This window comes from Lactuca virosa, chromosome 3 (genome assembly GCF_052849685.1).
Source record: "Lactuca virosa cultivar CGN04683 chromosome 3, Lactuca_virosa_CGN04683_v6, whole genome shotgun sequence".
In the NCBI taxonomy this organism is placed as follows: domain Eukaryota; kingdom Viridiplantae; phylum Streptophyta; class Magnoliopsida; order Asterales; family Asteraceae; genus Lactuca; species Lactuca virosa.
Window position 1 is genome coordinate 128998222 of NC_136428.1, and position 26827 is coordinate 129025048.

The following is a 26827-nucleotide window of genomic DNA, read 5'->3' on the forward strand; positions in this document are numbered from 1 at the left end:
ATACTCTATTTTTGTATTGTATGTTTCCCTGTTTTCGAAAATATAAAGAACATCCAAAACGGAGCTCGTATACAAAAGATACGACAGTTTTAAGAATCTAAACCAGTATAATACTATTTTTCTTTAAACTTCTAAAACCGTTTCTATCCGTTAAGGGACTTGCACACCTCATATGGAAATTCCAAAAGCATTTTTGGACTCAGGTTATAGTCAAATATTTAATTTTATAATCAAAATATTTTTAACAAAAATAAATGCAAAAGTCGAAAAACCGGACGTTTCGGGTCCAATTAAACACGAATATTTAAACGCGATTTCTGGGAGTGCTGCAACTCGAAAATTTAATCCGTCTGAGTTTTGGAATCCTTGTAACCGAGACCATTATTCTTCATTTTTTTCAAGAAAAATTATTTGATATCGAGATCGATGGCACACAAATCGAGAAAGTTAGAAAATATTTATAAAAATACGAAAGAATTAGTTTGGAAATGGTTTGAGACCTATATATGTGTTTATATACATAAGCTATTTAGGAATCTCAAATAATAATAGTCAATCATGTAATCACAATGTATATAGGTTATGTAGTTAAAAATTATACAACAACACTAAATATATACATATTTATATATTAGTCACATATCATTTCCCTAATACCAATTACTAGCATATATGACAATTTCGACACTTATTATATAAATCTCCAATTCTTTATATATCTCAAAAACATACATAATAAACATTTAATATGAGAGTGTATAAATATTGTTTACGCATTATTACCTTCAAAAGTCTCAAACAAATACACACATACATACAATATTATTAAACCTAAAAATGTACATTAAATCTATTAAAAATATACATCAATACATACAAATTACATACATATTGAACCAATTCAATTTTTCAATAATACCTACACACAAATACATAAATAATTAAACCAATACATTACACAAATACATAAATGATTAAACCAATACATTGCTGCAAGTTTCATACAAAGTACACCAATCTTAGAATTTAATTGACAACCAAATTGAAGCGTTACTTTCACACTTGAAGTTACCCAAAGCTACACATAAACGAAACGTGTTTCTAGAGGTGATAATGGGTCGATCTAGGTTGGGTTCAGGTTCAACCCATTTAATAATTGGGTTGAAAATTTCAACCCAACCCAACCTGTTTATTTAAATGGGTTGATATTTCCAACCCAACCCAGCCTTTTAGATAAATAGATTGTCACTGGGTTGACCTGTTTATATAGTTCCCGACTCAACCTATTAAATAAATAGGTTAAACTTGGGTTAACCCATTTAAAATCAATTAAATAAATTATATAATTAAATATTGTACCACTTAAATTATAAAACGTAAATAAAACTTCATAATTATGACAAAAGCACAATTCTAATTTATAAATACAAATAAATTGTTCAAATAACATTAAAAATGTTTAGTTTCACAGTGTTTTTGGAGAGTGACCAGTACTATCGACGTTAAAAAAATGATGGAAATTATGATTGAATTTTATTAAACATAGATAACAATAATGCAAGATTATAATTTACAAATTATTACTTTGATTAATACATGATAATATTCAAATAATATTAAATTAAATATATATTAAAGTTAAATGGGTTGACAAGTTGAAAACGGGTTGATAATTTTTATCCAACCCAACCTATTTAATTAAATAGGTCAGAGGGGTTGACCCATTTAAGTTTAATGGGTTGAAAATCTCAACCCAACCCGCTAATTTTGGGTTGGGTCCGGGTTGGGTCAATTTTTGCCATCTCGTGTTTCCTTTCTCAATTGACGTGTTTCCTTTCTCAATTGAAGCTGTCAAATGAAACATCAAAACCTACAAACACTCCTGAATTCGTCATCATCTTCAGCCCTTTTCCGCTCTTCCTTTTCTTTCCCTGTCAAATGAATAAACCAAACATTCATCCAAGAGATTTTAGTCAAGAACACACCCATTAGAGGGGTCGATTACCTGTGAAATCAAGAGAATGGCATTTTTCTTTTTCCCATTTCATTTGTTGTTAATTGAAACAAAGTTGGAATTTTTTTTTTTACCTTTCTTCCTTGATTTTCTGCCTGTTTCTTCGTCCTCTGTCACGAACCACCGACGGTGGTGATGCTTCGGTGAACCATCGAGGCAACAGCCCCACCCCTCTCACTTCTCTTCTTCTTCCGTCAAGCAAACACCACCGAAGCCCCCACCTACGACATGTTGCTGCCGACCGGACTTCCTTCGCATCTCGCTACCACAGCCGAAGCAAGCAGCCGAGAAGCTGCTTGAGCATCCCCTCACTACACCCACCAAGGCCACGAGCAGCCTCGCTGCTTCTCCCTTCTTTTCCTTCGGCTTCGTCGACCCTGGAGACGCGTCCCTCTTCGCGATCGATCGACCAAGACATCAGGATTAGCCGCCTGCGAGCTTCTTCTTCCTTCGGTCCTCTTTGTGACCTGCAAAGAGCAAGGACCCGGATGCAGCGTCGCCGCCTTCATGTTTCCTTCTCACCGTCTTCGTTCATCTGCCCACGCGTTCTATCTGATTTCGTCATTCCCGTTTCCTTTCTTTGATCGAACAACAAGTGACGACGGGGGCATAAAAGCCCTAATTCCTTTCAACTTCGATTAAATGACTAAATAACCCCTATGCAACATTCATTTTTAAAAACAAGTTCCAAACCCCCAAACATTGAATCCATTTATTCAAAATATCCACGTCCTTTGGTTATTTTTAACATAATAAATCCCAATCTTCAAACCTTGAATAAAAATAAGCATTTCAGCCCCTTCCTTGGAAATTCTTAAAAAAATCAGTCCTACCTTGGTTAATTAAATTACCCAACATCCCCAATAGTTTAAATTTGTTATGAAATGGTCCCGAAAGTTTGTCAAAGTTCAAGAATCATGGTCTTGTGGTTTCTCGAGACAAGCTTCTCAAAGTGTAACATATTGTTATAAATAAACTAGTATAAATATTTCGTACATGTATTATGGTTATTTTATCGTGAAATAACTAGTCCACACAACAAATGCTATATGATACAAAAATATATTATTTTTATGTGACATTGTATATCATAACAAGTACGTCATAAAACTTTGTAGTATTTCAAGGATTCAAGCTATTACTATGCACGTATATTTATATGTTTAAATACATAAAGTTTATACAGGCACATATGTTCATTACTTTGGAACGTACTTCTTTATAAAAGCGAGTACATTACACTTTTACATACTTACCAAGCATACTCGGTTTTTATTAACTTTATACAACGAAATTCATTATACCTAGTAACTTAACAACAATTAAGATAGGGCTGAGAGTTATTCACATACTTTAGTTAAGGGCTTTTTAGTGAGACTATATTCATTAGCTGAGTCTAAACACTTAGCATACCCACACTACTATAACCGTTAATCTTTGGAGCAAGGTACATATGTACACATCTATGTGTGGTTGACATCCCTACCTGCAGTTGCTAGTTACAGTCTCAATCGATCAATCGAAGCGGGTGATAAGTGTCTACAATTATTACTAGAACGTCCAACGAAGCATTGTAGGGGGTACATTCAGTCACATAGCTCGATTATTGGACTCACTATAAACATTAACTGGAATCTCTCTCTCTCTCTCTCTCTCTCTCTCTCTCTTACACTCACTCACTAAAAACCATGGGCTTGGTTGCTTTAAAACTATTTTAAGAATGGAATTACTTATGTAACAGTACAGTTTGGTTTTTAAATATATTAATGTATTCTTCACAAACACAGTTTTAAGTATGGATTTACTTATACAAAGATACATTTTGGCTTTCAAAGATTCATTACAAACACTACTTTTAGTATTGTTATACTTACAAAGAAAATACTTTTTAAACTTTTTAAAAGTATTACTGATGTTAGTAGAAAACCTGTAACTCTTACCAACCTTGTGTTGACCCTCAAAACTACATGTATTCTCAGGAAATCACTAAACAGACATTCAAGACGGATTGGATTACACATGACACAATTTACTAGTTGTTGTATTATCTGCCTATCTGTTAAGGCAATTCATGTACTATTATTATCTGTAAAAACCTTGTATTCAAAAATCAAGATGGAACACAAATGCTATTTTGTTTATTGGTGCACTTGTACTATATATTCAGTTTACCTGTGTTCCATGAACTTAGTCGCACAACCCGACGTGTTTGGCCGCCTCGGTCGGGGGTGTGACAGATTGGTATCAGAGTTAAACTGGCTATAGAGAACTGGTATCCTCAAAAGGGGAATACAACTATATCAACTAGCTTCTAAATAAAAGTATTACAATTATTAATTACACTACTTCTTGGCTACTTACGATACGAAGAATCTAGTTTGAAGGGCCGCATAGGGTTGTTGGATTTCAGAACGGCTTAATTGCCAAAATGGTCCTGACCTCAGGTGTTTTCTATTTGCCCCTCGTCTGTACTTGGTAGTCTTGGAGTACAAAATAAAATTTAATAATACTGCAAACCCCACCAGCAATAATACATAAGAGTTACATATATTCTGACCCGCGATGAGAAAACTTAATAAAATTCTAACATACCTCCAACTAAAACTACCAACTCAACCCTTTAGGTCAAACGCCTCAACTAACTGAGAAGGTTAATGAAACACTCTATGATATGTGAAGTGGGATTCATTACATACTAGCACATATGGAAGTATACGATGATGAGGCTTACACTTGTCGTGAAGCGCTCGACAATCTAGAACTTAGAATAGAGATGTGTTATCTTGTTGGAAAACCCATCAAGCATTTTGGATATATTGTTTAACAAACCTTTTAAGAACAAAGTGTATGTTTCTTAAAGGGCAGTCTTCCAAGAGAAGGATCTGATTTCCAAAAGGGCTAGTGGGAGCAACATTGATCTTGAAAAGATTCGAGATTCAACCAACGAAGAGCCTCAAGTTAGAACTTGTTGGATATAGTGTCTAAGTCCATAACTATATTTGGTATGTACTTGACCCGACCCGGCATGGTCCATTTGGGTTGCACTTCACCCGAACAATTTATGGATAATCGTTTGAGAATAGTATAAGTTATGATTTATTAATATATTATAAGTCCTGATATATTAATATAAAATCATATTATTTAATTAGTATTGATCTATAATTAATCTAGAATTAATTTAGAGATCAAAAGTATGACTAATTAAATATGGGCTCTTGTATTTATATAGTGTGGGCTAATGCTTATTTGGAATGGGCTAGGCTTGCATGGAAAGTCCATGGATACTCCATGGAGCTTTAACCCATGGATCTCATGGAAATGAAAAGACATGGGTATTAGGGTTTACATAGGTGTAACCCTAATCCACCACACTATATAAAGGAGGCTTTGGTTCTTGAAATCACACGAGTTGTGGTGAGTAAAGTAAGAGGGCCGATTTCAAGAAGGTGATTACTATTCTCTCAAAGTTCCAAGTTTGTGGTGATTTGTGATTTCCATTTGAGGCATCCACACTATTGGTGCTAGGCTCTAAAACTCCAAGCAATCAACTACAACTACAAGGTAAGTAATTCTACTAGCTTTATTTGATTCAAGTTCCCCATGCCATGCTAGATAGGATAAGAACCTTGGAAAAATAATTATTTGCATGTATCATAGTCAAACATAGATCCAAGGTTTCTAGGGTTGCATGTACACCATAGGAGTGTTAGAATGCTCAAAAACCCATAAGTGGTATCAGAGCCAGGTTTGTTTATTTGATACTTGATGCAAAAAAAAAAAAAAAAAAAAAAAAAAAAAAAACTTGAAAAACGAAGTTTTGTTCAAAAGCTCGTATCAAAATTTCAAGTTTTGTATATGTACTTACGATTCTTGAAATTTTTGATATGAACATTCATAAACATATGAGTTTAGAAGATCATAGAAATTATGTGCTAATAATTGATTAGATTAATTCTTGATCTTTATGTGTTTTAATGGAGTCCATAACTAGTTCTTAAGTTATGGATAACCAAAAGTCACATTTATAAATAACCATTAAGAGAACACATAGGTTACAAAAAATGAAGAGTCTTCATTTTTAATAACCATTAACTCATAAGTTATGAGAAATGAAAAGTTTTGAAAGTTTACAAAACTTGCCCTCAAGTTTTGGAACATGTAAAGTCATATTAAAAACTTTAGTTCCAACCCCTAGAATTTTAAAAGTTAAAATTCAACCCTTATACTTTATAATATTATAAGTTTAATAATATTTATATATGTATAAGATCAAGTCGTCTTACCGCTAGTACGCCTCATTCACGAAGCCGGTCTATAAGGGGGTATAAGGTTGTTGCCTATAAAATGGCAACTTAATGGGTGTCCACTCTCACCCACCGCTTCCTTGATCGGTGGAGGGTCGTTAGCCGAACGGGTAGGACAAGGACTTATAAATTCTCATTAAAAGTATAATGATAATACTAAAGTAACTAAACTTTATTGAATTCCCAATCTTAGTTATTTTAGGAAAATGTGAATAAGGTGCTAATCCATGAAATTACACTTTACACTTTGTTTAAGTCGTTAGTGGAGCGTGTGTGGTTAACCGGCACACTAACTTGAACTTAACAAGGTAGGTAAAGGGTGACTTAATGTTTATCATAGTATCGATGGAGCGTGTGTGGTTAACCGACACATCGATTGAGGGGTAATACATTAAGGGTACCAAGTAATTTGCATGGTTACTTCACACCTTGTTTTGTGATCCTCGGCATCCCAGTCACAAAACTTGAAGGGCACACTCGAGATTGAAACATGCCATTGAAGAAAGTTCAATGAATCTCAAAGAATCTAGGAGTTTCTAAACCAATTAAAACCTAATTAAATATTTCGTTTTTCATGGTGGAAATTGGTGAATCGTCATTCACCTACCTTCAAATATCTTATAGCTTAGATTACGACATCCCTCTTCTAAGTTATAAAATATTGTGTTGGGTCCTAGCCTTAATATTACATTTGGGTGTTTTGTTAAGGACTATCTCTATATCTAATCTAATCTATTCCCTCTTCTTTTAAGATGTCTTCCAATAACAATGCTTCTGGCTCAAACCCTACTAGCTCCTTCTCTCTCATGAATCTTTGTGGGAGAGTCATCTTTGATGGGTCCAACTTTACAGATTGGATCAGAAACATCAGGATGGTCACTCGGTATGAGAACAAAGAATATGTTCTCGACAAGGAGCTGAAGGTACCCGAGCCAACTGCTACTCCTGAAGAGCTTGCTGAATATGAGGTACATGAAAGAGATGCTACAAAAGTGGCATGCATCATGATGGCCACCATGACAGCCGAGCTCCAAAAGTCCTATGAGGACTATTATCCTTTTGAGATGCACCAGGACTTGATGGACCGCTACCATCAAAGTGCTCGTCAAGAGCGATATGAAATAATCTCCTCCATGATAACAACCCGAATAAAGGATGGTGAACCCATCACGGGCCACATGCAGAAAATGCAAAGGTATGTGGACCGTTTACTGAAGCTGAATGTGAACTTCCCTAAGGAGTTAGCAATAGACATCATTTTGCACTCCTTGCCATCGTGTTATGATCAATTCCGCATGATATATCACATGAACAAGGAAGAAGTCACCCTCAGCAAACTTCAAGGACTCTTGAAGACCGCCGAAAGTGGTCTAAAGGGTAAGTCGGTTGTTACTACTCCTACTCCTACTCCAACTGCGGCCAATGTCTTGGCAATCGGGCATGGCAAAGGGAAGAAGAGAAAGAACCCTTCTAAGGGTACCAAGGGTAAGACCCTTAAAGGCTCCTCTTCAAGCAAAACCAAGAAAGGTTTTGTCACTCCTTCTGCTAACCCTAATGAGGCTGAATGCTTCTATTGCCATGAAAAGTCGCACTGGAAGCGAAACTGCCCAAAGTACCAGCAAGATTTGAAGGATAGGAAAGTAAAACCCAACCATGCAGGTATATACACTATATTGTCTAATAACTCACCTCATTCTAAGTCTTGGGTCCTTGATACAGGTTGTGGTATTCACATATGTTGTGATTTGCAGGGACTAAAAAGAAGTGAGAATGTGGAGCAGGGAAAGATAAACTTGATCATGGGAAACAGGAAAGCTTCACCTGTCACCAAGATAGGAGTTTATTCCTTAGTGCTAAATAGTGGGTTTACATTAGATTTGAATAAATGTTATTATTCGCCAGAAATGGCAAGAAATGTTATTTCCTTTCATGCATTGTATAAACAAGGTTTTACCTTTTATTTTGATAATAATAATGGTAGTATTGATGCTTTCTTTAATAATGTTCTTTATTTTAAAGCATTACCTTGCGATAGCGTGTATGAAACTGTATCTATTGTAGATAATCTAGGAAATAATGTATTGTGTATTAACTCTTCCACTAGCTTAGATAAATCATCCTTATGGCATTGTCGTCTTGGACATGTAAGCAAGAAACGCATAGGCCAACTCCAAAAGGATGGAGTCTTGGAGTCATTTGACCTAAAGTCAGATGATAGTTGTGGATCTTGTTTGCTTGGTAAAATAACAAAGTCACCTTTTACTGGCACTTGTGCTAGGGGTGAAGGGTTGTTGGACCTCATACACACGGATGTGTGTGGACCCTTCAGAACCGCCACAAGAGATGCTAATCGGTTCTATGTGACTTTTACTGATGATTTTAGTAGATATGGATATGTCTACCTAATCAAGCATAAGTCAGAAACCTTTGAGAAATTCAAAGAGTTTAAGCAAGAAGTGGAGAATCAGTTGGGCAGGAACATTAAGATGCTTCGATTCGATCGTGGTGGTGAGTATCTTAGTACTGAGTTCCTTGACTATCTTAAGGAATGTGGGATTGTCTCACAATTGACACCTCCTAGGACACCACAGTTGAATGGTGTAGCTGAGAGGCGCAATCGGACCTTGTTGGACATGGTTCGTTCCATGATGAGTCGAGCTTCGCTACCAATCTCATTTTGGGGGTATGCCTTAGAGACTGCCGCCCATATCCTTAATCTAGTCCCTACAAAGAAGGTTGCCAAAACACCTCACGAGGTGTGGACTGGAAAAGTTCCCAATCTAGACCACATCAAGATTTGGGGTTGCGAGGCTTTCGTGAGACGCGAGACTCACGATAAGCTCGAACCCCGAAGCGAAAGGTGTATTTTCATCAGCTACCCACAGAAATCCTTTGGTTACATCTTCTACAGACCCAGTGATAATGTGGTCTTTGTAGCAAGAAGAGGATTCTTCGAGAGAGAGAGAATTCATGAGCCATGGAGACAGTGGGAGGCAAATTGACCTTGAGGAAATTCAAGAGTCAAGTGGTGAAGGAACCTCAAACCCTAGCCCTCAACCTGAGGAGGAAACTCATGTTGAGCCGACTGAAGAATCTATACCTCTGAGGCGTTCCACCAGAGTTAGGAATGCACCTGAGCATTATTATGGTTTTCATATTACTACAGAAGGTGAGACACTTATCAGTGATAACACACTGGTAAATTTGGATGAGCCTAACAGCTACACGGAAGCCATGGCAGGCCCTGAGGCTGCTAAATGGAAAGAGGCTATGGATAGCGAGATACAGTCCATGTATGACAATCAAGTTTGGAACTTGGTTGACAATGTACCTGATCGTAAGATAGTTGGGTGCAAATGGATCTTCAAGAAGAAGACCGACATGGATGGTAATGTACACACTTATAAGGCACGACTGGTTGCAAAGGGTTATTCTCAAACTCCGGGAGTTGATTATAATGAGACCTTTTCACCAGTGGCCAAGATTAAGTCTATTAGGGTTCTGTTAGCCATTGCTGCATTTCATGATTATGAAATATGGCAAATGGATGTCAAAACCGCTTTCCTTAATGGAAAGTTGGCTGAAGATGTTTACATGGTTCAGCCAGAGGGTTTTGTCAGTACAGAGTACCCCAGTAGAGTGTGTAAGCTCGAGAAATCAATTTATGGATTAAAACAGGCACCTCGTAGATGGAATCTTTGCTTTGATGAGAAAATCAAAGAATTTGGCTTTTCAAGGAGTGAAGATGAATCTTGTGTCTATATCAAGGCTAGTGGGAGTATAGTCAGCTTTTTGGTACTGTATGTGGATGACATACTACTCATAGGAAATGACATCCCAACCCTGCAGGAAGTAAAGTCCTGGCTTGGGAAGTGTTTCGCTATGAAGGACCTTGGAGAAGCTGCCTATATCCTAGGGATAAGGATTTTGAGAAACATGAGTAAAAGACTAATTGGACTTAGTCAAAGCACCTATGTGGACAAAGTGTTGAAAAGGTTCAACATGCATAACTCCAAGAAAGGAGAGTTACCCATCCAGAGTAACGCCAGATTGAGTAAGACACAAAGCCCTAGTACTGAGGCTGAGATAGCAGAAATGAGTCGAATACCTTATGCTTCAGCTGTAGGATCGATCATGTATGCTATGACGTGTACTCGACCTGATGTAGCTTTTGCTTTGAGCATGGTTAGCAGGTATCAGGGGAACCCTGGCAAGGCACACTGGACTGCGGTAAAGAATTGTTGGGTTTTGAGCATTCTAACACTTCCTAAGTGTACATGCAACCCTATTAAACCTTGGATCTATGTTTGTCTAAGATACATGCAAAATATATTTTCCAAGGTTTATAACCTATCTAGCATGGCATGGGGTACTTTTAAACATAAAAGAACTAGATGAGTTACATACCTTTTGTTGATTGTTGATTCCTTGGAGTTTGAGAGCCAAGCACCAATAATGTGAATGCCTCAAATGGAAATCACAAATCACCACAAACTTGGAAAATGTATGAGAGAGTATACTAACTCTTGATTTTGGCCACCACACTTACACACACATTAGTGTCTTTTTCATGCAACATAAGCTTGTTTATATAGTGTACATGGTTAGGGTGAAACCCTAATAACCCATGTCTTTTCTTCTTCCAAGGATCCATGGGTTAAAAGCTCCATGGATCATCCATGGACTTCCATATAAGCTTAGCCCATTAACAAATGAGCATTAGCCCACACCATATAAATACAATAGCCCATGATTTAATTAGTCTTCCTTTTAATCACTAAATCAATTCATAATTAATTCAAGATTAAAACTAATTAAATAACATGACTTTATATTAATATATTATAACTTATAATATATTAATAAATCGTAAGTATACAATTCTCATAAAATTATCCATAAACAGTTTGGGTGAAGTGCAACCCAAATGGACCATGCCGGGTCGGGTCAAGTATATACCAAATAAGTTATGGACTTAGACACCTTATCCAACAGTCTCCCACTTGGATAAGTCTAATAACTGTATTTACGTATGTTACTTCAGGAACCAACCAGCAATCGTAGCTCTCGAAAACTCTGTTGAACTATGAAGCGCCATTTTAGATAAGTGATCATATAATCCTCTGTTCTCATGATATCAGCCGGACAAATACATGGAACAACGTCGTACTTATTGTCCAGCAGTTTGTTTCCCGATTTCCGATTTGTTTGACAAAGAACTAAATTTAACACATCAATTAGGTTATGACCGGGCCCGGTACATAGGTCAAAACAAAATCATCGAGGGGCCCAGATATCGCTTCTAATCCTCCAAGGACTAGAAGGAACAGATAAACTTCGACTCATATACTTGTTTCTACTACTTGTTGAATTGTACACAAAGGCACGTTTTATAACATCAAGTTACTGATGCGTTTACGTGCAATCAATGCACAACCAACTCATAGGTAACAACTCATATCTCTAGGTTTGAAGACTTATATGATATTACCGTCTCACGATCACTCGAGATAAATTCCATGAAGTGATACAAGTTAGCATGGGTTGAATCCAATACTCATAACTTATGAGCACTCATGAGTGTTGTAGCCATGTCCAACATCTTAGACCTCTACAACCAACTCATGACAGTCTTGATTCATATCTACTTCCAACATATGACCGACTGTGGATGGTTTGAATAACTTAATCATTCGGAAAGAATAACCTAGTTATTATGGAAGTCAAAACATGCAAAGTGAAACACAATAATAATCGAATCCAATATGGTCTCAGAACCCTTTTGAATATAAATAAAACCACCTTTTATTTATCACCATATTGATTACACATTATTCATTGTATAATGTTTCAAATAATCAACTTAATACTTGAACAAAAACAACAGTCGTTCCATGCTCCTAGCACGTACACTTTGTTTTTCTAAACAATAGTTATGCCATACTCCAAGTATGCACACTATGTTTGTCTATGATCTTTACTTTGTGAAATAGATCAATTGAACATGATTCCAATGATGCTCATTTCACAATCCCAAATCCTTATTGTAAATGTAAGAATTCCTAATTCCTACCATTTACCAAAAAAAACTGTTAGATTTTAAACTTATATGCACTGATCTTCTCGTAATGATTATGCACAAGGTCACCAAAACCTTGTCATCAGTCATTACAGAGGATTCCAAATGAGATCAACTCTATGGAAACGAACTCTCATATTCAAAGTGCATTGCTTTGAACATCCTTCTTGCATAAAAGTTTCTAACTTTCTCATAGATTCTTAATATCCAACTCCCAATATGGAAAATTTCCATATTCCTATTTTGATTATCATATCTGAACAAGAGCTACCTCTTTTCAGAATATATCCATATGGTCCTTCCAAAATTTAACACTATACTTCCAACTGTCCCTGAGCAACCAATCTTTGGTGAGCCTTAGATAGTCCTCGACAATTGCTTAATCATTTTAGTCTTATCCAATTCTAGACTTTTCCCTTCTTAATGCTCTGAGCATTTGGAAAATTTAGAAAGGATAAATATTATAGCACATGTGACCGATCCTATACCTGAAGCATATGGGACACGATTCACGATGTCTCACATAAAGACCTGATACTGGATCAGTCTTTTGCTACAATATTTTTTTATTTTCCATGTTTTCAAAAATCGACTATGAAGAGGGATGTCGTGATCATAATCGAATTTGAGAACGCAATATATATAGAATTTCCTTATGTTGAACCATTCCAACATAAAATTCATATATATATCCTTGACTAAAGATGATTAAAACTCAATCTAAGCTTTTATAATTGAAATGAAGTATAATTTCCTCTCCCTTAATTATAGCAAAACAACTTTTTCAACCCCTACAATTACGAATTGAAACTTTTGTTTTTCTATAATTAACATTGCTAACTTGCAACACTAAACATAATAATCATGCTCCCACTAACATGATGATTATCAGCATAACACTTATGCTCCCACTAGCTCTGACATATTTCCAGAAATCAGCTGGACTTCTGAAATTTAGATTCGTACACCCTTTCTTAGATAGCTCACATGTGTGTCTAAACAATTTCCAGAACTATGAAAAGGGATGTCGTAATCATAGTCTTAATTGTTTAGACCTTTGCCATTTCTCACAAGTCCATGTTAGTGTGCCGGTTAACCACACACGCTCCACTAACGACTTTGAGAATGCAAACATCACAATTGCTATCTACTTAAAATCTTCTTAGTGAAAGCATTTCCTCACCATCATTTTCATGAATCGGAGAGAAACCTTATGACACTTAGATTTTATGGTGTATGAGTTCCTATCCATGTGAATTTGTCAAAACCATAATCACAAGACAAGGTTAGTAACAAATTCAGCCTTACATGGATTGAACTTGTTCAATCTTAATTTCTTGTCAACTGGTAGCACAAGGCCCACCAATGCTTCCAAGCTGTTATGCACACAGTTTAGAACTAACAGAACTCATATGCATAGTCAACTTAATAGGAACAGACACAGAAACAAGAATTATGTCAACTTAATAGGTTTCAAACCTTAAGTCGTGTGCTAGTGATAAAACTCAGGTTTTACTCCTGATTAAATCTTGAAATCCTTTCAGGATCTTTAAGACTCCCACTGTCCTCTTGACATATAAGTTTCCCTAGTCAAGAACCATTCCTTGACAAAACAAATATTCAAGGGATAGTGCAGATTCTTATTAAGATAAACACTTCACACAATTGGTCTTAGTTGGTCTTTGTCTTATCCAAGACATCACAACTTACCAATTTCAAATGTACAGGAGTAGAAAACATTTTACACTACATTTGATAAGTGTTTTAAACCTTACTTTATGTCACTCAATGTTACAATCTTGGATTATGACTCTAAGAGTTGTTTTGGAACGAAGTATGATCCATCTTCTTGATTTTAACCATTCCAACAATTCATGACCCCTCATCTTAGTCATAACAATGCACTAAGATGTCCTTAGAGTATGAATTTGTGATATGGTTTCATAATCATTAAGATGATCATAAAACCATGTATGATCCATCTTCTTGATTTTAACCATTCCAACAATTCATGACCCCTCATCTTAGTCATAACAATGCACTAAGATGTCCTTAGAGTATGAATTTGTGATATGGTTTCATAATCATTAAGATGATCATAAAAACATGATACTAAAGTACTCTCCCATCTTTTCAGATTTGAGAAACTTTTATCTTTCTGCCAAATTTGATTCTTCTCATCCGTTCTGCCATACATTGAAACTTTCCAATGTTACAGAATTATACTTAACCTTATAAGTATAACCATATTTACTAATCTTTAGTAAATCATGACGAATTCATCTTTGTGGTGGACCTTGACCAGCACACACCCAGTGTACCTAATTCCTTAGTCCTTCAATTGACTCACATATGCATGTGATCAATGAATTAGTCTCAATTTTACAAAGATGAAAATTCTCATTCATCATACAATACAACTTGTATGATTCCAAGTTTCTGTCTAACTGAAGCTTGGGTGATGAGAACCTTTTCTCATTTGGTAAATTCAGACACTACCACAAATGAGAGAATCAAACTCATATTTCCAATATTGCTAGAAACATACAAACATCAATTTTCCATAAATGCCATTGTAAGGGGATATAATATAAAATAAACTAAACAAAACTTTTATTTCTTTATTAAAATGCGGAAAAATATTCCTTACAATGCAACTTTAAATGAAAACTATGCTATTACATATTTCTTAGCAATCTATCATAACTTTTAAGTAGTGGCTCAAAAATCCGATCCTCGAACCATGCGATAGAAATCCATCTTCGTGATCAGATTCAACACACTCTTCTTTTAACCTTCCTTTTGCTCGATCCTGCTAAACATCAAGATGCAACCTAGTCACATCATGTAATAAGAATCAACAATTAGGAACTTTAACAAAGTTAGATAGTGGACTTACCTGAAGCCGAGTCAAACATTTTGTCTCTACTTGCTTTCAAACATTTCAGGTATTCAGGGCAGCTTCGCTTCCAATGTCCCTTCTCATGACAATAAAAACATATAGACTCTTTGGGAATGGTACACAAGACAATCACAGACTTAGCCTTTCCCTTTACCTTTTGGTCAACCGGGTTGACCAAGGCCGATCCCCTTCCATTGGGACGAGAAAGCTTTTCTGGACTTCCAATGTCACCATTGTCCATGTCCATGGAAGTTTGAGAAATAGATTTTCCATCCATATTTGTTTGACCATTGCGCCAAATCATTGCTGATTCAGCAACAACAAGCAAATAAGAAAGATCTATTAGGGTTATGTCAGGATCTGTCATATGGTAGTCTTTAATAAACTCACCATACGACTCAGGAAGCGACTGAAGAACCCAGTCAACAACGAACTTCCTTGAAATAACAGCACCCAACATTCTCAACCTGTCTATGTGTGACTTCATTCCTAAGACATGAGAGCACACAGGTCTTCCATCTTTATGTTTCATTTCTAGTAGAGCTTGAGTGATCTTGAACCTTTCAAGTCTTCTGGCTTGTGGGTCAGGGAGAATAAATGGAGGAGGTGGAGGGAGTGAAGCATGATGTTGAGGGACATCATCTTCAAGAGAAAAGCTTGTTCCAAGCGATTTGGGAAGATCATAGTTGTCTGAACCAGACATCTACAATGGGATAAAATCAAGTTAGTTGATTCAAGTCCTTAATATAACACCCAATATGAAATATTAAGGCTAGGACCCAACACAATATTTTATAACTTGGAAGAGGGATGTCGTAATCCAAGCTATAAAATATTTGAAGGTAGGTGAATGACGATTCACCAATTTCCACCATGAAAAACGAAATAATTTATTAGGTTTTAATTGGATTTGAAACTCCTAGATCTTTTGAGATTCATTGAACTTTTCAATGGCATGTTTCAATCTCGATTGTGCCCTTCAGGTTTTGTGACTGGGATGCCGAGGATCACAAAACAAGGTGTGAATAACCATGCAAACTCACTTGGTACCCTTAATATTATCACCTAATCGATGTGCCGGTTAACTACACACGCTCCACCGATCTATGATAAACATTAAGTCACCCTTCGTGATCCTTACTAGTCCAAGTTAGTGTGCCGGTTAACCACACACGCTCCACCAACGACTTGGTAAGGTACAAAGTGTGAATTTCATGGGTTAGCACCATATTCACATTTTCCTAAAGTAACTAAGATTGGGAATTTATAAAAGGTTTAGTTACTTTATAATATTCATTATACTTTTAATGAGAATTTAAAGTCATTGTCCTACCCGTTCGGCTAACGACCCTCCACCGATCAAGGAAGCGGTGGGTGAGAATGGACACCCATTAAGTTGCCATTTTATAGGCAACAACCTTATACCCCCCTTATAGACCGGCTTCGTGAATGAGGCCTACTAACGGTAAAACGACTTGATCTTATACATATATATATAATAATTAACCATTAATGTTATAAATAGTATAAGGGTTGAATTTTAACTTTTAAAACTCTAAGGGTTTGGAATTAAAGTTTATTAAAGTGTGTGAAACTTTACAAATTCCAAAACTTGAGGGCAAGTTTTGTGACTATCCAAAACTTTTCATTTCATAACTTATGAATTAAAGGTTCATAAAAATGAAGACTCTTCATTTTATGTAACTTATGTGTTTTAAGTGTGTGTTTAAAAGAAGTGACCTTTGGATATCCATAACTTGAGGACAAATTATGGACTCCATTAAAACACATAAATGATCAAGAATTAATCCTAAACAATTCAGCAAATAATTCCTATCATCTTCTAAATTCATAAGAACATGAACATGATCATCAAAGTTTCAAGAATTATATGAACACATACAAAGCATGAAATTTTGATATAAGCTATTGTAAATGGATTAGAACTACCATTACACCAACTAAAACAAGTTTTAAAACACCAAAACAGTTTAGGGTAATGTTTCTAGTCCATTTCCAGCAACAAAAGTCGAAAATCTGCATTCTGAGGCTCCTACTCGCCGAGTGCACGAACCTACTCGGCGAGTAGGATGAGTTTACACATGAACTCGGCGAGTCCCCCCATGGACTCGGCGAGTTCATCAGGCAGACAGCAAAAAATTCGACTTTTTTCACTATTTTGCATCAAGTATCAAACAAACAAGCCTAGGCTCTGATACCCCTGTTGGGTTTTGAGCATTCTAACACTTCCTAAGTGTACATGCAACCCTATTAAACCTTGGATCTATGTTTGTCTAAGATACATGCACAATATTATTTTCCAAGGTTTATAACCTATCTAGCATGGCATAGGGTACTTTTAAACGTAAAAGAACTAGATGAGTTACATACCTTTTGTTGATTGTTGATTCCTTGGAGTTTGAGAGCCAAGCACCAATAATGTGAATGCCTCAAATGGAAATCACAAATCACCACAAACTTGGAAAATGTATGAGAGAGTATACTAACTCTTGATTTTGGCCACCACACTTACACACACATTAGTGTCTTTTTCATGCAACATAAGCTTGTTTATATAGTGTACATGGTTAGGGTGAAACCCTAATAACCCATGTCTTTTCCTCTTCCAAGGATCCATGGGTTAAAAGCTCCATGGATCATCCATGTACTTCCATATAAGCTTAGCCCATTAACAAATGAGCATTAGCCCACACCATATAAATACAATAGCCCATGATTTAATTAGTCTTCCTTTTAATCACTAAATCAATTCATAATTAATTCAAGATTAAAACTAATTAAATAACATGACTTTATATTAATATATTATAACTTATAATATATTAATAAATCGTAAGTATACAATTCTCATAAAATTATCCATAAACAGTTTGGGTGAAGTGCAACCCAAATGGACCATGCCGGGTCGGGTCAAGTATATACCAAATAAGTTATGGACTTAGACACCTTATCCAACAAGAATATCCTCAAGTACCTACAGAGGACTAAGGACTGGGTCCTTACCCTCGGTGGCAGTGAGGACTTGAGAGTTGTAGGGTACAGTGATGCTAGCTTCCAGACTGACAGGGATAATTTCCGCTCTCAGTCGGGTTGGGTCTTTACTCTAAACGGAGGGGCAATTACTTGGAAAAGTTCTAAGTAGGAGACAGTGGCTGATTCCACTTGTGAATCAGAGTATATAGCAGCAAGCGAGGCAACAAAGGAGGCTATATGGCTAAAGAACTTCATCGGAGACCTTGGAGTTGTACCAGCTATAAAGGAGCCAATGGAGATTTTCTGTGACAACAATAGTGCGGTTGCCTTAGCCAAGGAACCAAGAGATCATGGGAGATCCAGACACATTGACAGAAAATATCACTTCATCAGACATCGAATAGAAGAAGGAATCCTCGTGGCAAAGAGGGCATCATCGGATGAGAACCCAGCAGATCCCCTCACGAAGGGACTGACTCGGGCTAAGCATCTCCAGCATGCTCGGAGCATAGGGCTGAAGGATGATATTAGTTTTAGTAGTTAGATAATCTTGAAATTTGTAAAATGTAATTGACATTTGATGATAAATAAAAGCTGTTATTTATGAGTAAAGTGTTGCTATCTCTTGTCAATCGTTTACTATTATTTCTTTTTGCATGTTTTGACTTCCAGAATAATTATGTTATGGTTTATATCATATTATTCAAACTCTCCACAGTCGGTCATATGTTGGAAGTAGATATGAATCAAGACTGTCATGGGTTGGCTTGTAGAGGTCTAAGATGTTAGACAAAGCGGGGCTACAGCACTCATGAGTGCTCATAAGTTCTGAGTATTAGATTCAACCCACACTCACTTGTATCACTTCATGGAATTTATCTCGAGTGATCGTGAGACGGTAATATCATATAAGTCTTCAAACCTAGCGATATGATTTGTTGCCTATGAGTTGGTTATGCATTGATTGCATGAAAACGCATTGGTAACTCGATGTTATAAACCGTGCTTTTGTGTATAATTCAACAAGTAGTAGAGCAAACATATGAGTCGAAGTTTATCTGTTCCTTCTAGGATTAGAAGCGATATCTGGGCCCCTCGATGATTTTGTTTTGACCTATGTACCGGGCCCGGTCAGAACTAAATTGATGTGTTCAGTTAAGTTCTATGTCAAACAAATCGGAAATCGGGAAACAAATGTTGGACAATAAGCAAGACCATGTTCCATGTATTTGTCCGGCTGATATCTAGAACAGAGGATTATATGATCACTTATCTAAAATGGCGCTTCATAGTTCAACAGAGTTTAAAGAGCTACGATTGCTGATCGGTTCCTGAAGTCATACTTGCAACTATAGTTATTAGACTTATCCAAGTGGGAGACTGTTGGATATAGTGTCTAAGTCCATAACTATATTTGGTATGTACTGACCCGACCCGGCATGGTCCATTTAGGTTGCACTTCACCCGAACAATTTATGGATAATCGTTTGAGAATAGTATAAGTTATGATTTATTAATATATTATAAGTCCTAATATATTAATATAAAATCATATTATTTAATTAGTATTGATCTATAATTAATCTAGAATTAATTTAGAGATCAAAAATATGACTAATTAAATATGGGCTCTTGTATTTATATAGTGTGGGCTAATGCTTATTTGGAATGGGCTAGGCTTGCATGGAAAGTCCATGGATACTCCATGGAGCTTTAACCCATGGATCTCATGGAAATGAAAAGACATGGGTATTAGGGTTTACATAGGTGTAACCCTAATCCACCACACTATATAAAGGAGGCTTTGGTTCTTGAAATCACACGAGTTGTGGTGAGTAAAGTAAGAGGGCCGATTTCAAGAAGGTGATTACTATTCTCTCAAAGTTCCAAGTTTATGGTGATTTGTGATTTCCATTTGAGGCATCCACACTATTGGTGCTAGGCTCTAAAACTCCAAGCAATCAACTACAACGACAAGGTAAGTAATTCTACTAGCTTTATTTGATTCAAGTTCCCCATGCCATGCTAGATAGGATAAGAACCTTGGAAAAATAATTATTTGCATGTATCATAGTCAAACATAGATCCAAGGTTTCTAGGGTTGCATGTACACCATAAGAGTGTTAGAATGCTCAAAAACCCATCAGAACTAGCATTCAATTTGAGGTTGAAAGAGCTATTAAGGAAATTGACATACCTCCACCTCTTCCTTATAGATCTAACAGAGTACGTAATATACATAGTTATATAAGAGTTCATATTATTGAGGTAAATGAGTCACTAGTATGGAACAATCAGAGTGTACCAGCTATCGGAAGTTATGGTAGGCCCTAAGGCTACAATATGGAAGGAGGACATGGAGAGCGAGATTCAGTCCATGTATGTGAAAACTTGGTAGATCAAGCACTTGGCCTTAACTATTAGGTATAAGTGGATCTTCAAAAAGAGACAATCATGGATAGGAATATACACATAATGAAACCAAGATAGGCTGTGAAGGATGTGTAAGCTTAAGAAGTTCATTTATGGAACGAAATAAGCATCTCGCAAGTGGGATCATTATTTTAATGAGAAAGTTCAAAGGGTTTGAATTTCGAGAAATAAAGATGATTTATATATGATTTAAAATCTAGTGGGATTAATTGGAATCTTTTTTTCATTGAGAAAGTTCAAGGAGTTTGAATTTGGAGAAACATAGATAAATCATATATATATATATATATATATATATATATATATATATATATATATATATATATATATATATATATATATGTCATGGCTAGTGGGAGCATTGTAGTCACCATTGTATTGTACACAGATAATGTACGATTCATAGGAAACTATGTTCTAACATAGCAAGTGTAAAAACCTGGCTTGGTATGAAAATTGTCTCGCTATGATATACATGGGAGATACAGAACACGTACATAATAAGGATCTATGGAGATAGATCAAAGTGATTCATTGGATTAAGCGAAAGTACATGGAATCTTGAGGAAACTCGACATACAGAACATGGAAAGGTTTGTGCTTAATGAAATATGGCATGACATTCAGTGATGCTAATGTCCTAGTTCTACTATTGATCTAAAGGTTATGAGTCGCTTCCCACATGCTTCTGCTATGGGACCGATCATATATTCCATGACATGTACTAGATCTAATGACTCGTATTCCTTGAGCATGACAAGTTGGATTAGATCAATTTGGTAAGAATCAACGAATCAAGATCAAGAACATTCCTAGGTATCCTAGGAGGACAGAGGAAATGATCTTGACAGTATGGAAGAGATCATTGTAAAAGTTACATTGATGCTAAGTTCCACACCGATAAAGACGATTTTATTCGCAGTCGAAATTCGTGTTTTTACTTAATGGTGAAGCATTAGCTTGGAAGAGTACCAAGTAATACACCATAGTGGATTTAACAAACTTAGAGTATATTGCAGTTGATTGAATTGCAAAGAAGAGAATGTGGCTGAAAGATATTCATTAGTGACATCTTTGTTGAAATTCAATCATTGATGGTCCTTATGAATGTTCTTGTGACTTTAAGGGTGAACTTACATCGAGTATGGATCCCAAGTCACACAAGCTCACAAGAAACATACTCAGTAAGTAACAACACATTTGATAGCGAGTCAAATGTGAAGACATCATGGTCAATAAGGTGCTGTTTGTTTTTCTGAAGCCAAAATGTCTGCAGTCTGCGGACCAAATCTGCAAGCCTCTGCAACAGAAGAGGTGGACCAAACGTCTGCAATCTGCAATAAGAAGTCTGTTTGTTTTTTAACGTCTGCAGACTGCTGAAATAAACTGAATTTTAAATAAACTGATTTTACAAACTTAAAATGTTTTCTCAACACCAAAATTTTAACAATAATAACCATACAACATTGGAAAAAAAATTCATGCATACATAAATCTAATTTCAAAAGGTATTGTAGCAAAAATTAATTTAACACCATGCATATTACACACATTTCAGCTAAAAAAACAATATATAATAACTATTTTCAGCATATAAAGACTATTTTCAGCAACATTATACAATTTCCAGCACTATTTTCATATTTTCAGCATTATGTTCATACTTTTATCATGAAAAAGTTTGATTTTCAGGCGTATAATGACTATTTTCAGCAACATTATGCAATTTCCAACATTAATTTCATATTTCCAGCACTATTTTAATACTTTCACCAAGAAAAAAAATTTGATTTTCAGCAATGTTATGGAAGTTCCAGCAAAATACATCAAGGAAACGCCATTTTCAGCAAGATTTAACAAGAATTTTAAGCAACAAGAAGCAATTTCAACATAATTTTGGGATTTCCAACATCCAACAAGAAATTTAACCAACAAGAAGCAATTTTCAGCAAAAATAAACAACGAATTTCACTAAATTAGATAGTTTTCCAGCAAGGTTAAGCAATAATTTCAAGTTAGAAGTGAAAAAAAAACCGAAACAAAATGTGCAAGCCTGTTCGTCTTCAGTGGAGATCAGAGAAGAAAGTGGTGGCGGCGGCCAACGGTCGTGGTCTGCGATCGGAGAAGTCTGCGGCGGTTCTGATCGGTGAAAAAGAACGGCGTTTTGTTGCTGTAGCGAGGCTAGGCGGCGTCGAGGGGGAAGCTTCGAGGGTGTGAAGTCGAAAGAAGATGGAGGCGCCGATAATAGAATAGAAGCGTGTATTTTTTAGGTTAAAAGTATTTTGCAGACCTTAGAAGTGGTTGGTCCATGTCTGTGTGGTGAAGACCTCGCGCAGACGTTTTTAGATCTGCGCACGTCAAAAAAAACAAACGCACTGCGAGGATGTATGTCTGCGCGGCGCAGACAAAAGTGATTTCGCAGATCTGCAAAAAAAACAAACACCACCTAAGTCATATCGGAAGACAATTTTGTCAATCCATTCCATAAGCCAATGTCACTGACTAAGTCCGACAGTCAAACAAAGTCAAGAGGCATTCGATTTGCAAATGAATTGGCTTAAAAACTCTTGGTTTAGTTTGTTTTAAACTTGAGAACTTAAGTAGTATCAGTGTAAATTCGATCTGGGAATTATTAAGTGGAGATATTAATATATGATGGAGTTCAGTCATTTCAATTAACTTATCATTGTGTTCTCCTTTTGCATGTTTAGAACCCACTTCCCGAGTATTAATTTACTCAAACGTCCACAGTCAGTCATGCTCTTGAAATCAAGTAGAGATTCAAGACTGTCATGGGTATTAGTGGATTGTCCATAGTGATTGGACATAGCATAGAGATTGCACTAACATTCATCAGTACTTAATAAATATTTAAGTATTGGACCAACCCGCGCTTAGAGATTACTTTAGGGATTTAGTCAAGAATAATTCTAAGATGATAATATCTTCTATTCTTCAGACCTAGATACATGTAGAGTTTTGCTCTATGATTCTCTTATGCATTGGTCTACTCCAACACTATCCCTAACTAGTAGTTATAAAGGGTATGTCCATGTGTGACATGATGAACTAGACAAAAACTATGTAGTCGAAGTTTATTTGTTCCTTCTGCCTTAAAAGGAGAAGCGATATCTATGGGCCCCTCGATGATTTGGTACTGACATCTAAAGTGTTTGGTCTCGCCCTGACTGGAATTGATGTCTTCAATGTAGTAGTCAGATGCATCCATCACAAAAATATATCGGGAAATATAATCTTGAATTCTGAGATTCGCCATTATCCATGTCTCGAATTCATACAAATATCATAGAACGAAGGAATAGTTCATCACTTATCTAAGGGTTGAATCTTGATTAGATCAAGAGTTTGGTAGTTGCATTGGATGGCTAACTCTATGTTTATTATTGGAGAAGTATTGGTCCTCGTATAGTTAATGACTTGTCCAAGTGGGAGACTACTGGAAATAGTGTCCAAGGTCATTAACTATTGATGATATTTCTAATAATAACATGGTCCTTTTGGGTTGCCCTCAAGACCCAAATTGAGTAGAATAAATAAAGGAGAAATTGATTTATTAATTATTATGGTGAATAATTAATTAGAAACTAGTTGGAAATATATTTTTGGAATTAATTAACAGTTTAATTAATTAAAAGGTTGAATATTCTTTAATCGATAGCTGGTTAATTAGGAATGTTTCAGAACCCTTATGGAATTAGGGTTGGATGAAAATCACTCTATCCCACATGGGATAAGGAGTGAATTTCGTTCTAGGCCTCTCATCCCACATGGGAAGGAGTACAAAACCTAGGAAGGGATCCAAGGCTATAAATAGGGCCTTAGCGTTTTCATTCTTCCTTGAACCTTGGCTTGAAGTTTCGCCAACCCTTCTTCCTCCCCCTCTTACGGACGATTTCTAACCCTCTTAGGGTTTGTGAAATTAACCCTTCTCCTAGTTATTTTTATTCCACTCTTTGGTGTCATTGGATGTGATACCATTAGAGGGATTCTGGTTTGGGTTCTCTCATGCAAGTAACTTCGTGGAGGATCAAGATCTCAAGCAAGGAGATCAAGGGCTACATAAGAGGTATGTTTTTCTTCTTTGCATTTTTTTCTAGGGTATATGTAATTAGCATGAAACCATAGATCCATAGGTTTCATTTACACTTAGGTATATCGTAGTTTCGATTTTTTCGCTACCTAGTTTAGAGTGTATTTGATGCGTAGAAAACCCAATACTACCAACCTTTCAACTTGTTTTTGCTCAATGCTTTCTACCAAACTTTGAAAACAATTCTCTTGAGATTTCAACAAATACTCAATCTCGACCCCTGCTCTCTGGTCTTTGAATACACCAAAATATCGGCGATAAATACGATCACTGACCGATCCGACATGGGCCTGCACACCCGGTTCATGAGATCCATGAACTCTATCAGTGCATTGGTGAGCCCAAAAGGCATCACCATGAACTTGTAATGCCCATAACGAGTCTGGAAGGACATCTTCACATCCTTGTCACGAACCCTCATCTGATGGTATCCCGACCTCAGATCAATCTTGGAAAACCAAGATGCCCCTTGCAGTTGATCAAAAAGATCATTGATCCTTGGTAACGAATAACGGTTCTTCACCGTTAGCTTGTTCAAATCTAGGTAATCAATGAACATCCGGTGCGAACCATCATTTTTTTGACAAAAAGGATTGGTGCTCCGCATGGTGAACTGCTCGGCTGTATAAATCCCTTCCCCAACAGCTTCTGAAGCTACAAGGACTACTCCTGCATCTTGGGTGGTGCAAGGCCATAAGGTGCCTCGGGGATCAGATCGATCTGGAACTCCACCAGCCTCTCGGGAGGCACACCCGGTAATTCCTCCAGAAAGACATCGGTGAAATCACGCACGATTGGAATATCAGAGATCGAAGCCGATCTCTTCTCATCCACTCGAGTATCTACCACGAAAGCCACACAACCCATGCATCTGTGATGAAGACACTGTCTCGACCTAGCGGCAGAACAAAAAGCTGACCCAACCCTCGTGCCCTCGCCATAAATGGTAAGCACTCCCCCACTTGGGTCTCGAACTGTCACTAACTGCCCCTCACAATCGATAAGAGCCCCAAACCGGCTCAACCAATCCATACCCACTATAACATAGACATCCCCCACCGCCCTCGGCACAAGATCAATCAGAAACCCAACACCAAAAATCTCCAGTACACAACCCCGAAATAGCAAAGATCGCATGCTCATCAGATATGGAAACTCTCAACGGCCGACTCAAGCCCTCACGTTGAATGCTAAAATAGCGACTAAAAGATGATGACACAAATGATCAACTCACACCCGACTAAAAAAGCACTAAAGCAGGCACATAATTCACAAGAAAAATACCTAACAGAAAACATAACATAAGCATAAACAATTTAAATAAACAGAAAATAAAGGAGATACATACTAGCATGACATCAGGTGCTGCTCAGACCTCCTCCGTAGTCAGCTGAAATGCTCTCCCACGAGCTCTCGGGGCCTTGGCCTTCCCTGGCCGACCATCGGTGATGCGCAGTGCAGTGGGATCAGGAGCCTGAACCGTTCCCTGAACGACCTGAGGACGCTCATCCCTCCTGTGACCATTCTAGTTGCAATGGAAGCAAACCGAAAATCCCATGGGTAAATCCTTCTCCATATGCCCCTCATTGCCACACTTGTAGCAAATCAACCCTGATCGGCAAGATCCCTCGTGACTCTTATCGCACTTGCTGCAAGTGCGTCCCCTCTGGCCTCCTGATCTAGAATCAGTTAGTTTGAAGTGCTTAGTCATCGGCTGCGATTGTATTGGCCTCCTCTCCCTCCTTTGTGCCTCCGCCTCCTCTCTCGCCTGAATCTCCAGCTTAATCTCTCTCTTCCGGGCATTGGACTGAAGCTCGGAAAATGCCCGGTACTGGGTGTTTGTCACAAACTCACGGATATCCTTCTTTAGGATGCTCAAATACTGACTCATATGTGACAGCTCAGTAGCCACATGCTCAGGGCTAAACAGGTCCCTCTCATGGAACATCCTAGTGATCTCGGTCACCGTCTTTGTCGACTGCTTGAG

General features: G+C 37.0%; 1 protein-coding gene and 1 long non-coding RNA gene across 2 annotated transcripts; both read right to left on the reverse strand.

Annotated features, from left to right (window-relative positions):
• Positions 1-1603: 1603 nt before the first annotated feature.
• LOC145166539 (uncharacterized) lies at positions 1604-2675 on the reverse strand. Its single transcript, XR_013740585.1, has 2 exons — positions 2089-2675; positions 1604-1931 (listed from the first exon to the last, which is right to left on the reverse strand). It is a non-coding gene; the product is annotated as an uncharacterized LOC145166539 (long non-coding RNA).
• Positions 2676-25503: 22828 nt separating this feature from the next.
• On the reverse strand, positions 25504-25977 carry LOC145164043 (uncharacterized). The gene has a single exon (XM_079082765.1). It carries the CDS (start codon positions 25975-25977, stop codon positions 25504-25506), a length of 474 nt encoding a protein of 157 aa, XP_078938891.1.
• Between the last annotated feature and the right edge of the window lie 850 nt (positions 25978-26827).

What these genes read in the sequence shown, in the direction of transcription:
- LOC145164043 (XM_079082765.1), bottom strand. Translation starts at nt 25,977, where the DNA reads ATGCGATCTTTGCTATTTCGGGGTTGTGTACTGGAGATTTTTGGTGTT.